Raw genomic sequence first — 14,805 nt, 5'->3', positions numbered from 1 at the left:
AGGGAGGACCAGACCAAATTCAATGGCCAGGATTTTCATTGGGCCGTGGAGGTGTGATTGGAGGCATGTGGGGGGTTAAAATTGCAAAAACTGGCGGTCGGGACCCCCTCCCCGCCTGGTTCCCGACTCCGAGCAACTTTAACTCAGTCGTGTCTAATGGTCCCGACTCCGTCCTGCCTCCAACAGGCGGGATAGGTCGTTAAGGCCCTTAACAAGCACTAAATAGCCTCTATAATCCTAGTTTGAAAGACCCTTGCGAATTTAACCCTTTTCCCACGTGAAACACGCCTGGTGGGAAACACGATGGTGAAACCTGGCGGGAGCACTATTGGATTGCTGACTATCAGCTGCAGGTCAACCATTAAAGAGAAGATTTGATCAGCCATCATTTGCAGGTGGCAGGACTTTGTTGTCTCAGGTCTGGGGGAACTTTTAGAAGGCATAACCATAGCTGTGGAAGTTTGGAGCCTGACACCCATCTCCAGTGTGACCTCCTGGGAAACCCCTCTCACCACCCTCACTGAGCGCTTCCTCAACTGAGGCATATACCAGAAGCATGGGAGCCGTTTATTTCCTTCCCTTCTGGGCATTAGATGCCCTCGAGCACCAGCCGCGGCACCAGCAGAACCAGGAACAACAGCAGCACCAACAGCAGCAGCAGCAAAAGGAGCGCAAGGCTGCTGCTCACCCACCTGAAGCTGCACAGGCCAGAAGGGGCCAGCGCTTGGAAGCCCGTTGGCGCAGGAGATACCCCCAAACAGGGTCTACATACACAGGGTCAGCTACCTCAACATGTCTGAGCAGCAGTGCCAAAGGCGGCTCCGACTTTCGCGAGAGGTAGTGAGTGACATCTGCGCAATGCTGCAACAAAGTGAGAATGAAGGAGTGAGTGTAGAGATTCCATAGCATTGATACTTAGAAGGAGACAAAGATGGAGTGAGGTGGCAAGACCAAGGGCCCGCCCTGTGTGTTGTCTGTTGTTTGCATAGCATCAGAGTGATAGGGAGTGTGGGGGCTGCATAGTCGAATAGTTATGTGAATGTGACCATAGAGAGAAAGGGAGTGGGTAAGGGTGCATGGATGTCAGTGTCAAGTGGGATATGGAGGAAGAGATTGCTGAAGCTGAGTGCTGGTGAGGAAAGGCAATGGGGATCAGATTGAGGGTGATGGGAAAATCATACTCACTTTTCCAGTGCGGAGAAGGTCATGAAATCTCTTGCGGCACTGAATCCAAGTTCTGCGGGTGACTCCCAAGGAGTTGACCTCCTCAGCCACCTGCATCCACACTGCCTTGGTCTGCTTGGGAGGCCTCTTCCTCCCTGTGGAAGGGAAGAGCACCTCCCTGTTGGCTGCAGCCCTATCTACTAAAGCCTGCAAGACCACCTCGTCAAAACGAGGAGCTGATCTGGGTCTCCCGCTGCTCATGGTGCCTCCAGGTCCCTCTCACTCCACAGTCAAAAAGCTTGGCAGTCTGCAGAAGAAGCAAGGCTTGCTGTAGACCTTAAATGCAGCAGCAATGATGACGTCATCGGAGGCAACTTTCAGTCAGGAGAAACTCATTTGCCAAGGGTTCCCACACGTTGGAAATCAATTGGACATTTAAGTTAAAATTGCATCAATCTCCCACATCCATTTAGATTTGTGTGGATAACACGAAATGCGGATTACATGACACCAACCCGCACCTGAATGAAAATCCAGCCCATAAAGTTGAGAGGGGATGTGTAGATGAAAGTAAGATTGGTAAAGAGGGAATAAGAGACTAGAATGGCAGTTAACATAAAAGGGAACCCAAAAATATTCTACCGGCATGTAAACAGTAAGGGGGCAGTAAGAGGTAGGGTGGGGCCTATTAGAGACAAAGAAGGTGATATATGCTTAGAGGCACAGGGCAAGACTAGAATACTCAATGAATACTTTGTATCGGTGTTTACTAAGGAGGTGGATGCTGACAAAATATCGGTTGAAGTGGAAAAGGTCGAAGCAATGGAAGGGGTAAAACTGATAGACAGGATGTACTAGAAAGGCTGGGTATGCTTAGAGTGGACAAGTCGCCTGGTCCAGATGGCTTGCATCCCAGGTTGCGAAGGGAATTGGGGGAGGAGATAGCGGAAGGGCTTGCCATAATTTTCCAATCTTCCCTAGATGCGGGGGAGGTGCCTGAGGATTGGAAAGTGGCAAATGTGACACTATTGTTCAAGAAAGGGTGTAAAGACAATCCTAGTAACTACAGGCCGGTCAGACCTTCCCTTTTGTTCTTTAATCCCCTCCCCCTTTTCCCAGTCCCCAAACTTGCTTTAAAATCTGTTCCATTTCCTGCTTTTTTCCAGTTCTGACGAAAGGTCATCGACCTGAAATGTTAACTCTGTTTCTCTCTCCACCGATGCTGCCTGGCCTGCTGAGTTTTTTCAACGTTTCCTGTTGTTATTCCAGTCAGTTTAACATCAGTGGTGGGTAAAGTTTTAGAAACAATAATCAAGGAAACAATTAACGGGCACTTGGAGAGGTTTAAGCTAATTAAGGAAAGCCAACACGGATTTGTAAAAGCCAGATTGTGTTTGACTAATCCAATTGAATTTTTTGATGAAGTAACAGAGAGGATTGATGAAGGGAATGCAATGGATGTTGTCTACATGGATTTTAGGAAGGCGTTTGACAAAATACCACATAGAAGGCTGGTTAACTAAATTGAGGCTCATGGAATAGGTGAGTCAGTGGCAGCTTAGATAAGGAATTGGCTTATGGACAGAAAACAGCGAGTTGTAGTAAATGGCTGTTTTTCAGACTGGAGGATGGTAGACAGTGGTGTTCCCCAAGGGTCAGTGCTGGGGCCACTGCTATTTTTGATATATATAAATGGCCTGGATATTGGAATACAGAGTAGAATTTCTAAATCTGCGATGACACCAAACTTGGGGGTGTGGCAAACAGTGATGCTGATACCAATCGACTGCAACAGGACATAGAAAAGCTAGTAGAATGGGCAGACAAGTGGCAGATGGAATTTAATACAGTACAGAGACGTGTGAGGTGATGCATTTTGGCAGCAGGAACAGAGAGAGGCAATATACACTTAATGGCACAGTTTAAAGAGTGTGCAGGGACAGAGGGACCTGGGAGTTAATGTGCATAGGTCCCTGAAGGTGGCAGGACATATTGAGAGAGTGGTCAACAAAGCATATGGAATCTTGGGCTTCATAAATAGAGGTACTGAGTACAAACGTAGAGAAGTTATGCTGAACCTTTATAAAGAGCTGGTTAGGCCACAACTGGAGTATTGCATCCAGTTCTGGTCACCACACTTCAGGAAGGATGTGAAGGCCCTTGAGAAGGTGCAGGGGAGATTTACCAGAATGGTTCCGGGGATGGGGGTTCTTAGCTACAAGGACAGGTTGGAGAAGCTGGATTTGTTTTCATTAGAGCAAAGGAGGTTGTGGAGTGCTTTGATAGAGGTGTACAAGATTATGACGGTTTTGGATAGGCTAGACGGGGAAAGGCTGTTCCCACTAGTTGATGGTACAAGGACTAGGGGACACAGATTTAAGGTTTTGAGCAAGAGATACAAGGGGGACGTGAGGAAAAACTTTTTTACACAGCGAGTGGTGATGACCTGGGATTCGCTGCCGACGGAAGTGGTGGAAGCGGAGACACTCAGTGGTTTCAAGGGGAGACTGGACAGGCACTTGAGGGAAATAAACTTGCAGGGCTACTGGGATAGAGCGGGGGAATGGGACTGACTGGATTGCTCTAGAGAGCCGGCACGGACTCGCTGAGCCAAATGGCCTCATTCTGTGCCGTTATGACTCTATGGGCTCAATTTTGTCAATGGGGAGCTTTTGGAGGCGGGACTCTCATTTTTGGGTTGTAGTCCCGCCTCCATCGACTTGTGGCCAACCCACGCTATTTTCCCTTGATTGACCTTGTTAAGCCCGCCCAGTGGGCTCAGCAGGCCAATTAAGTGACACCTGGTTACTGGTGACATCAGCGATTGACATTTCATCTGTCAAGAGCTTTTGACAGATGAAAAATCAACATTTGACAACTCTGTGAAGCTGTCAAACACTGACAATCTGTCTTCTAACTTGAGTCCTTCTACTCAGACTCAGTTAGAGAGATCTCCAGACCAGAAAGCAGAGGCTGCAGCTTCTGACAGTTCAGCGGCCATTCTGCTTTCTGTGCCGGTGAGCTGAGGGACTCCCAAGAACTGAAGGAAGGAAGCCTGCAGGAGAAAGTAAAGGTAAGTAAAACTTATTAAAACACTTTACACTTACCTCACACACTTACCTCTGCACACATGCACCCATCACTCACTTGCACAACGGACATCTCGACCCCTCCAACCCCTGCAGACCGACGGTCTGCCTCGCTAACTTGGCGTGGTTCAGAGCCGTCGGACAGCCCACACTTCAGGGCTAAAAATAGGGATTAGGCAAAAAACTGCCTGTTACCTACCTATTCTCCTTCCCGCCTCAGGGAGGCGGCTCCCAGCACAGGTCGGGTACCCGCCTCCTGGGACATTGGCACGGAGGCGGGTTGGGGGCGGGCTAGGATCCTGCCCCCTGATTCTGCAATTTTCCCACCACTCCCGCCTCCTCGGGGCTTGGAAAATCGAGCTCTATGACTCTGACTCTATGAAGAGGGTTCTGATGAATAGCTTGTTGCAACCACCAAGTCCTACAAGGTAATAGTGAGCTTGTGTAGAGCTTTTGTTTGGTCCCATCCAGTGTATTTAATGCAATTCTGGTCATCATACTACAGTGAAGACATCTGACTTTGGAGATGGCACTGGGATTAGGCACCTTAGACTAAGGAAGCTGCAAATATTTACACTGGAGGAAAGTTGGCTCAGGGAGACCGTATTGGGAGTTTTAAGCGATATAGATAAATCAAATGAATTATTTATTTATTCATTTATCATTCATTCTCAGGATATGGGCATCGCTGGCAAAGCCTGCATTTATTGCCCATCGCTAGTTGTCCTTGAGAAGGTGGTGGTGGGCCTTCTTATTGAAGTGGTTTGATACATTTGAGTGTCTTGCTGGGCTACTTCAGAGGGCAGTTAAGATTCAATCACATTGGTGTGTGACTGGAGTCACAAATAGGCCAGACCAGGTAAGGTTTCATTCCCTAAAGGACACTGGTGAACCAGTTGGGTTTTTAATGACAATCCGACAGCTTCGTGGTCACTTTGACTGACACTCAGCTTTTTATTTCCATTTGAAGAAAACTGGATTTAAATTTTCAAACTACCGTGGTAGGATATGAACTCTCATTCTCTGGATTACTAGTCCAGTAACTCAGCCACTGTGCTACTGTACCCATACCATAACCACAGACTCAAACGCAGAGCAGGGACAGTGAACAGACAGTTTAGATTACAGAGGGTAGTGATTGTGTTGAAAAGACTGGAGTCCGATATAGGCCAGACTAGGTAAGGGTGCCTGTTGCCTGGTTTTGTTAAATCTTATATAATATGGTGAACCTTGGAATTTTGATGTCGACATTGGCCATTAAGAGTGGTAAAGGGTTCAATTCCTCCACACTGACATCCTTCATAATGAGCAGAAAAACTAATCCTCCAAAACAAAATGATGCCCCATATTCAGCAGAAAAGATGACCTTAGAGATAGGTAGATGGGCAGCAATATCTACCAAGGTCCTGCCTAGGTCAAAACTCAACTACTGAAATTTGTAATTATTATAAATGATAAGCATTTCATTTTACTTTGCAAGACCTAGGTAAATAGTGCACATCTGTTATATTTGGGAGTAACAACCTTTCTTTCTAACCTGAATTTAATACAAAACCTAGAGTAAGAATTTCATCTGGGCCCATTTCTGGGACTAGACTTGGTGCTGCAGAAGCAGCACACGCCCAAACCAAGAGGCCTGAGGCCGGCCTGAAACTGGACCTTGGGGCTCATTAGCATTTTATACCCTAGCTGCCCGCACCTGCAGTGTCACCACAGGCAGCTCGGGCATTGCCACTCACGAATGTTGCGCTGCTTGCCTCGCTGGCAGTGTCTCAAAGTTAAGTCCTGGGAGAGTGGTTAGAGCAGGTAACGTGGAGAAGCCAATCGCAACGAGTTGCTCCGCCTGGCTCCACGAGAAGGTTTTAAACCACTTGCCTCCAGTTGTCAGCCACAGGGGTCACTGAAGACTCCAGGTTTCCTCCAACAGAGGTTAGGCCCCTAATTAACATATGCTGCTCGGAATGCCCAATAAATGGGTTTAACAGTAGGCTGAATGCCCGATTGGCCGCAGGCTCTCCCAGTACCATGGTCAGCATTGTGCCCGTTTTACATCTGGATATCAGTTTCTAGTCGATTCTGTGGAAAATTACACATGAAGTTCTATCGAAGAATTCTTTATGAGAAAGGAAAATCTACAGAAGCAAGGTGTTTACTCACTGTTGTAACTTTTTCTTTTGTAGTCTGGAGTAGATCAGGTTTTTTCAGCTGTTCACTCTGCACCTTCATGGCTTCAGGGAGCAATTTTGGAAGGTCTGTATCAGGCGGGGGTTCGAGTTTCACTGTCTTTATTTCAGCCTGTTCTTTCTTGACGATTGACCCCATATCTTTTGACGCAATCGTTTTTTCTGGTTGCTTATCAGCATCTTCTTTTTGCACAGTTGCAGACGGAAGCTTCTTCTCAACTGCTGGAGGTTTTTCTTCTATGACTTGTTTTGTGATGTTTAATTCCTGATCCAAAGGCTTCTCCTGTTTGACCGCAGATGGGGTTTCTACTGGTTTGGCAGGAACTTCAGCTTTTGTCTCTGCTTCTTTTGAAGTAGTTGCCAGGGGACTTGGCTTTTGTTGTTGAGATTCTTTTGGCTGAGGGATCGTTGGTTGTTCTGCTGAAGGTTTTGAAGGTGATGGACCAGCAGAAGGTGGACCCTTCTGAGGTTGTTGTTGTTTGGGCCCAGACTGGCCAGAAGCAGTCTGTTTTGGTGGTGGCTTTGATGAGATTGGAAGTGAAGGTGGCCTTTTTCCAAGGTCTCCCAATTGTCCACTTAGTGCTCGTTGAGTTTGACAGGTCAAGCACAGCCATTCCTGGACCTAGAATACAGAAACACTGTTTAAGTAAAAAAATCCACTTTGTTTTTATCTACTCACTTACTGGTCAATTTCTGCCTTGTTTTATTACCTTATTTTGCAAAGAACACAAAAAAAGATGAAAATACGTGGTTAACATTTCCATCCTTCTTTAATCATATTATAGTCTACCAATAAAATGGGCAAATAAATTCCTGCTTGATGGATTCATGAAGTGAATTTTCCTTTCTTACTTTAGGATGGAGACTTTTCCACAGAGCAATAGAATCTTCCAATCAAATGTTCCACTTTCAAAAGTAGCAATGACCAAAAAACTGTTTGTTGTCTTTTTAGCATTTCTTACATACAGTTTTCAGAATAAACAGAAATAATTCTATTATTCTATGACATTATTTAATAAAAGATACTCTTTGAAAACACCCATGCAGTGGTCATCAACATTATAGAATAATGGGACATTTGTATGACGTGAAGTGTCAGTTAATGCAGTTGAGGAGTGTACACTCAGTGAAAATATTAGGTTCCTAGAATAAAGTAGCTGGAAACCTCCAAGAATATAAGCCAGGAAATTACTGCTGGCGATATTACTGTATCAATGATGACTAAGTTTGTACGATATTCCACGGCCTGCTATTTTAATTGAGGTGTTAACACAGTTAAAATAAATGTTAACATAGGAAACAGATGAATGTCATATTAATGCGTTTCCAGATGGCGTTATTTTAGCATTGCCGGTTACCCACTAATTTTAATTCGTTTGTACATGAAGATTGAAAGCAGTCATTTCTAGACTATGCAGATTCATACTGTAAAACATTACACATATTAGCCAATTAGGGGAAAAATACCATACAACAATATCAGGACTGCAAGTTGTGATTTCCCATCAATAATGGATTTAGTCACAATTCAAGGTATGGGGAAGTGAGGGATTGGAATTTATTCCTATGTGTCAGGTTAAATGATTCGGATTTCCGGTGATACAGTGCTAGAGATTATACCAACGGCCACTTCTGTCAGTGCTGGTGGTGTCAGGAGTTTCTGACCTTTAATCCTAAATACCCCGTTATGGTGTCATTGTTCACAATCTTTCAAATTTAACAATACTAAATCAAGGATGATAGCAGACAGATTGAGATTGCATCTAGGTGTTTTTAGTCAGTGTCTATCAGTTTCAAAACTGGATTCTTCATAGAATAGAAACATAGAAGATAGGAGCAGGAGTAGGCCATTCGACCCCTCGAACCTGCTCCGCCATTTAATGAGATCATGGCTGATCATCCAAATTCAGTACCCTGTCCCTGCTTTCTCCCCATATGTTCCAATTTTTAAGCAAAAATGATTTTTCTACAAACAGTGAAATTGATTTGTCTGATACCATCTTTGAAATTCAGCAAGCTGACTACTCCGTGAGGAGACATTTTAAAAAGCAGTTTCTGCCACACGAGAGAGGAAACACAAATGATTTTATTTTAGCTTTGTCTCATAAAATAACAGACATCCTGCTGGAAATTATTGAGTCTGTGAAGTATTACAAAAAAAATTCTGCTGTAGTGCTAGTAATCACAACCATTTAAAACACTTAATTTATTGAGCAAACTGAGTGAGCAGCGCTTACTACATTTAAACAGCCCAGTCTAACAATTTAATTCAATTCAATTTAATTCTGATGCACACTATTTTTATTATAAATTGTGCTTGTTCATAATTTTACAAAATACATATCTAAACATTAATGGCTCTGGCTCACAGCAAAGCAATAATCTGGCAAACTGCACCGTGAAGCAGTGGAACTCGAGTTATAGTCCCACAACGCTAATGCTGCGACTTTCTAATCTCAGTACAGTTTAACTATTATAGCAATAGTCCAGATTTTGTAATCCCTGTAAAATTTGTGCCAGGAACCAGACTGAGGTGGCTGGGTTCAATATTGCAGGGATTAATGTATTTGAGTGATTAGCTCCCAGTGCCATTTTAGTCTTCGCTAAGTACTGTAGCTGAACTGGGATGTCAAGTCTGCCTTGAGTGGTGGAGGTAAGAAAGGAATCATAGGATCAATTAAGCTGCATCATTCTTCCACACCCATTCTTGACTAGTTCAAATCACCAGCAGCACGGGACTTCAATCTGGGCATTTCGTCTACCCCCAATTATGAACATTTACGGCACTATGGAATCTCAGAACACTAATGATAATTAGAATCTCACTGCAGAACTGTTAATGATTTGTCTGGCTAATGGTGTCCTGGATTGCAACTGCATAAACAAATATATGCTCCTGCAATTTGATATTTGTATTTTCTATTTGTCGTTATCAATTATAACATTTGGAGGATATTCATTATGAATTAATGCCAAATATCAACAGAAAACGCTGGAAACACTCAGCAGGCCAGGCAGCATCCGTGGAGAGAGAAACAGAGTTAACGTTTCAGGTCTGGGACCCTTCATCAGGCAGCATCCGTGGAGAGAGAAACAGAGTTAACGTTTCAGGTCGAAGACCTTTGGACGAAAGAATATTGCTACTCTGGTGTTCAAAGTGATTGCCAAGTAGTACATTCCATTAAGTCGATTACGCCAAGTGAAGGTAATTGCTAGCAGCCCCTTCTGCAAGTGGAAGCTATGAGAAAGGCAGAGTCTGAATTATAGGTCTGCTTATTGTGAAGCCATGGCAAAACATAATGAGCTGGCGGGAAAGTGGAGTTGAGGTCGAAGATCAGCCATGATCTCATTGAATGGCGGAGCACGCCTGAGGGGCAGAATGGCCGACGCCTGCTCCTATTTCTCATGTTCTTAGTGATGTAAACATAATGGCGTTTAACGACACACGCCGTTATTAATGCACAAATCGACCGGCAAGTTCAGGGGATTAGGAGGTAAGCAGTGAGTTGTTAATTTCCAGAACTTTCTGGTCGATTTACACCGCTCCGCCATTTGCTTAGCACAAACGGCATCTTAGTTATTTTTAGGAGCTTGCTGGATTTGCACATTAATTAACCATTGAACTCGCTGCAGAAGAACATTTATAAAGGGCAAAACCAATTGGGTTTTCCTGTTAAGAGTGCATAAGTCAATTTAAGTTGGAATGATCTGGAACAATTGGAATAGTTTGAATCACTGGAGGATTCAAAACGTGCATTTGTTGCTTTGTTAAATTGTTGCACCACTACAAAATGAAGGCGCGTGATAACCCTGCGCTATTGCACTCTGCAAAAATCTCATCTTCAGTCTCTCTCCTGTCAAATACCAAAAATTCAAGCATGCTAACACTTATAAATGTTATACACATGGCTGGTTTCATTATTGATTTAAACTGATGTTTCAGCCATTGGAAGCATTTTCTCTTTATTTACTCTATCTAAACCCTTCATGATTTTGAACACCTCTATCAAATCTCCTCTTCGCCGTCTCTGCTCCAAGGAGAACAACCTCAGCTTCTCCAGTCTACCCATGTAACTGTAATGCCTCATCCCTGGAACTATTCTAGTAAATCTCCTCTGTACCCTCTCCAAAGCCTCACAGCCTTCCTAAAGTGCAGTGTCCAGAATTGGACACAATGGGCCAGAAATCTATAGCTTGTGCGAGCCCGTAAAACCCTCCCGCCATCGGACTAACCGCCCTAATGGCTGGTTCAAAGATGGTTACGGTCACGGAATGAGCGTTAATCACGGCCATAAATCCTTCCACCACTTCATACAGTTCCCCAAAGGGAACAGTGTGAGGATACGTACGATGATGACCTCTTGCGCAATGCACCTCCTTGGACCCTCAGTCGCAGATGCGAGGGGGCAAGTCGTGCAATTGTTAAATTTTTCATTTTATTGACATGTAAAATGTTGGCCCAGTAATTCCCTTCCAAATGCGCGAGTACGGTCGGGGTACTTACGCATCTGGCTGGATGAAATGCCGGTTTTCAGCATGCACAGTGCATGTGGGGAAAACCGGCATTTCCTGTCCTCTGAACGAAGGGGTTCAGAGGCAGAACGCGTGCGACTGCACAGGCAGCGCGTGCGCAGTATAATTCGCCGCTTTCATTACTGCTTTCAGTGAGGTCAAGTCATTACAACTTACACATGAAAAAAGCATGGGTACAGTTGCTCCAGAGGCTGCGGAGGAAGATATTTATTATCGTGGAGCTTCTGAAAGTATGTATGTCTGTATATATTCCTTTGCGTGTTATGTATATATTCCTTTACTTATGTGTATGAATGTATTATTTAATTATGACTTCCAGAGAAAGTAATTTATTGGAAAATCATAATTAAAAACATACATTCATACACATTAGTAAAGGAATATAAAACATACATACATATACGTAAAGGAATATATGTGGACATACATACATAACTCATTCTCACATTCCATTCACACAGCCACAATTGCTCCTTCTACCTACCGTTCTGAAAACCCTTTTAAAAAAAAAAAAAAAAAATTTTAACTTTAAAACTTACTTAAAATTTCTTAAAATAACTTCCCTCCCTTTCCCAAACAAAAATATTGCATTTCAGAAGCTCCACGATAAAATATATCTTCCTCCGCAGCCAATGAACAACTTTACACTTGCTTTTTTCAAGTGTAACTTCTAAGGACTTACCCTCACTGAATCCATCATTGAAATCCACAAAGTTCACTGCGCAAGCGCTGCCTGTGCAGTCGCACGCGCTGTGAATAGACCTCGGGTCTGGAAATGCCAGCGTTCCCCACATGCGCTGTTCCTGCTGAACGCCGGCATTTCCAACGGCCAGATGCGTGAGTACCCCGACCGTACTCCCGCTTCTGGCCGCGAATTTCTGGCCCAGTACTCCAGCTGGGGCCGAACTAGTGTTTTATAAAGGTTTAGCATCACTTCCTGGCTTTTGTCCTCTCTGCCTCTATTTATAAAGCCCAGGATCCCATGAACTTTATTAACTGCTTTGTTAACCTGTCCTGCCACCTTCAAAGATTTGTGCACAAGCTTCTGTGCTGTAAGTTTCTATGATTCTATAGTTCTATAAGAAATAGGAGCAGGAGTAGGCCATACGGCCCCTCGAGCCTGCTCCGCCATTCAATAAGTGTCAGCCAGTGGCTCAGTGGGCAGCACTCTCGCCTCTGAGTCAGAAGGTTGTGGGTTCAAGGCCAACTCCAGAGACTTGAGCACAAAAATCTAGGCTGACACTCCAGTGCAGTACTGAGGGAGTGCTGCACTGTCAGAGGGGCAATACTGAGGGAGCGCTGCACTGTCAGAGGGGCAGTACTGAGGGAGTGCTGCACTGTCAGAGGGGCAGTACTGAGGGAGCGCTGCACTGTCAGAGGGACAGTACTGAGGGAGCGCTGCACTGTCAGAGGGGCAGTACTGAGGGAGTGCTGCACTGTCAGAGGGACAGTACTGAGGGAGCGCTGCACTGTCAGAGGGGCAGTACTGAGGGAGCACTGCACTGTCAGAGGGGCAGTACTGAGGGAGCGCTGCACTGTCAGAGGGACAGTACTGAGGGAGCGCTGCACTGTCAGAGGGGCAGTACTGAGGGAGTGCTGCACTGTCAGAGGGGCAGTACTGAGGGAGCGCTGCACTGTCAGAGGGACAGTACTGAGGGAGCACTGCACTGTCAGAGGGACAGTACTGAGGGAGCGTTGCACTGTCAGAGGGGCAGTACTGAGGGAGCGCTGCACTGTCAGAGGTGCAGTACTGAGGGAGTGCTGCACTGTCAGAGGGGCAGTACTGAGGGAGTGCTGCACTGTCAGAGGGGCAGTACTGAGGGAGCGCTGCACTGTCAGAGGGACAGTACTGAGGGAGCGCTGCACTGTCAGAGGGACAGCACTGAGGGAGCGTTGCACTGTCAGAGGGGCAGTACTGAGGGAGCGTTGCACTGTCAGAGGGGCAGTACTGAGGGAGTGCTGCACTGTCAGAGGGACAGTACTGAGGGAGCGTTGCACTGTCAGAGGGGCAGTACTGAGGGAGCGCTGCACTGTCAGAGGGACAGTACTGAGGGAGCGTTGCACTGTCAGAGGGGCAGTGCTGAGGGAGCGCTGCACTGTCAGAGGTGCAGTACTGAGGGAGTGCTGCACTGTCAGAGGGGCAGTACTGAGAGAGCGCTGCACTGTCAGAGGGGCAGTACTGAGGGAGCGTTGCACTGTCAGAGGGGCAGTACTGAGGGAGTGTTGCACTGTCGGAGGGGCGATACTGAGGGAGCGCCGCACTGTCGGAGGGGCAGTACTGAGGGATTGCTGCACTGTCGGAGGGTCAGTACCGAGGGAGCGCCGTACTGTCGGAGGGACAGTAATGAGGGAGCACTGCACTGTCATAGGGGCAGTACTGAGGAAGTGCTGCACTGTCGGAGGGGCAGTACTGTGGTGGTGTTGCACTGGCGGAGGTGTCGTCTTTCGGATGAGACGTTAAACCGAGGTCCCATCTGCCCTCTCAGGTGAATGTAAAAGATCCCATGGCACTATTTCAAAGAAGAGCAGGGGAGTTGTCCTGGTGTCCTGGCCAATATTTGTCTCTCAACCAACATCACTGAAACAGATTACAATTGCAAAATACTGCTGGATGCTGGAAATCTGAAATAACAACAGAAAATGCTGGAAACACTCAGCCAGGCAGCATCCGTGGAGAGAGAAACAGAGTTAACGTTTCAGGTCTGTGACCCTTGGGTTATAACTGAAACAGATTATCTGGTCATTATCTCATTGCTGTTTGTGGGAGCTTGCTGTGCGCAAATTGGCTGCCACGTTTCCTACATTACAACAGCGACTACACTTCAAAAAGTACTTCATTGGTTGTGAGGTTGTGAAATGTAAATGAAAGTCTTTCTTTCTTTCATGGCTGATCTTGTGCTTCAACTCCACTTTCCTACCCTATCCCCATATCCCTCGATTCCCTTCGTGTCTAAAACTAGGCACAAAGCCTTTAATTATATAGCCAGATATTAAAAGTACTTCAGTGCAGTGTTCAGGTCATCAGTGGATAATACCTGACTTGGCAAGGCTGGGGAATGGTGGAAAATGGGAAATTAATGTAAAATTAAATCAATTTTATTCACAAGCAGCCACCTCAAAAAAAGATTGCTTTAATTCAATTTTGAAGTTACATGTTTTTAAATGTAGTTGCAGCTCCCAAGGCAAATACCATTCATTTGACCAATTCTTTCAGCAATTCCCTTTAATGGTTTTTGACAGATCTGATCTGTATAACTTCATTTAACGAGAATGCATGCTGTGTCGATACAATTGCAAGGCTTCCTTTTCTGATTTACACAAGCTTTTACAATTTAGCAAAGTGTTATATGGTTCATATTTTAACACATGTTGCCAGGCATCACCACATCGAATGGATCAGATGATGCCCATCTGCAGTTTGCCATTGTTACTGAATCACTGGATTCATGTGTTATTTTTGTTGCCGAGATGAAGATTGGCAGAAAACGGACAAACTTTTCGTCACTCCTGCTAATATCTCCATCTTTGGCTTGGTGTTCATTTTGTTTTGATTACGTCTCTGTGAAGCACTTTGGGATGTTTTTCTACATTACAGGCACTTTGCAAATGCAAGTTGTTGTTGTGAAAGCCTAGCCAGTCAGTGTTGGCAAGTTATTATTTAACGGTAGTGTTTCACCGCAGAGTTTAATTCACACGTGTGCGTCCATCAAGTGCTGCTAGGTGGCAATCAGGAGCTGGAACCTTGGCGGACTTTCCCCCTGCCCCCCACCCCTGCCCTCCTTGTTAATGAGACCAGTTGGCCTCATAATTTAACCCTGGCTAAAATTGTTTAAAAG

The 14,805-nt window shown here is 45.3% G+C and overlaps 1 protein-coding gene across 13 annotated transcripts in view; it reads right to left on the bottom strand.

The window, feature by feature from the left end:
• LOC147105924 (protein piccolo-like) overlaps positions 1–14,805 on the bottom strand; it is a 917,910-nt gene that overhangs the window by 530,024 nt on the left and 373,081 nt on the right. For all 13 annotated transcript variants that reach the window (XM_086010862.1, XM_086010863.1, XM_086010861.1 and 10 more), the window contains exon 3: positions 6,411–7,058. In XM_086010862.1, coding sequence (XP_085866988.1) covers positions 6,411–7,058 — 648 coding nt within the window. The remainder of the gene's footprint in view (positions 1–6,410; positions 7,059–14,805) is intronic.

The sequence above is a fragment of the Somniosus microcephalus genome, chromosome 17 (genome assembly GCF_052327205.1).
Source record: "Somniosus microcephalus isolate GS21.2 chromosome 17, FLI_Smic_1.0, whole genome shotgun sequence".
NCBI classification, from domain to species: Eukaryota; Metazoa; Chordata; class Chondrichthyes; order Squaliformes; family Somniosidae; genus Somniosus; species Somniosus microcephalus.
Note: the sequence above shows the minus strand (reverse complement) of the source record. Positions and strands in the feature narration are given on the sequence as shown.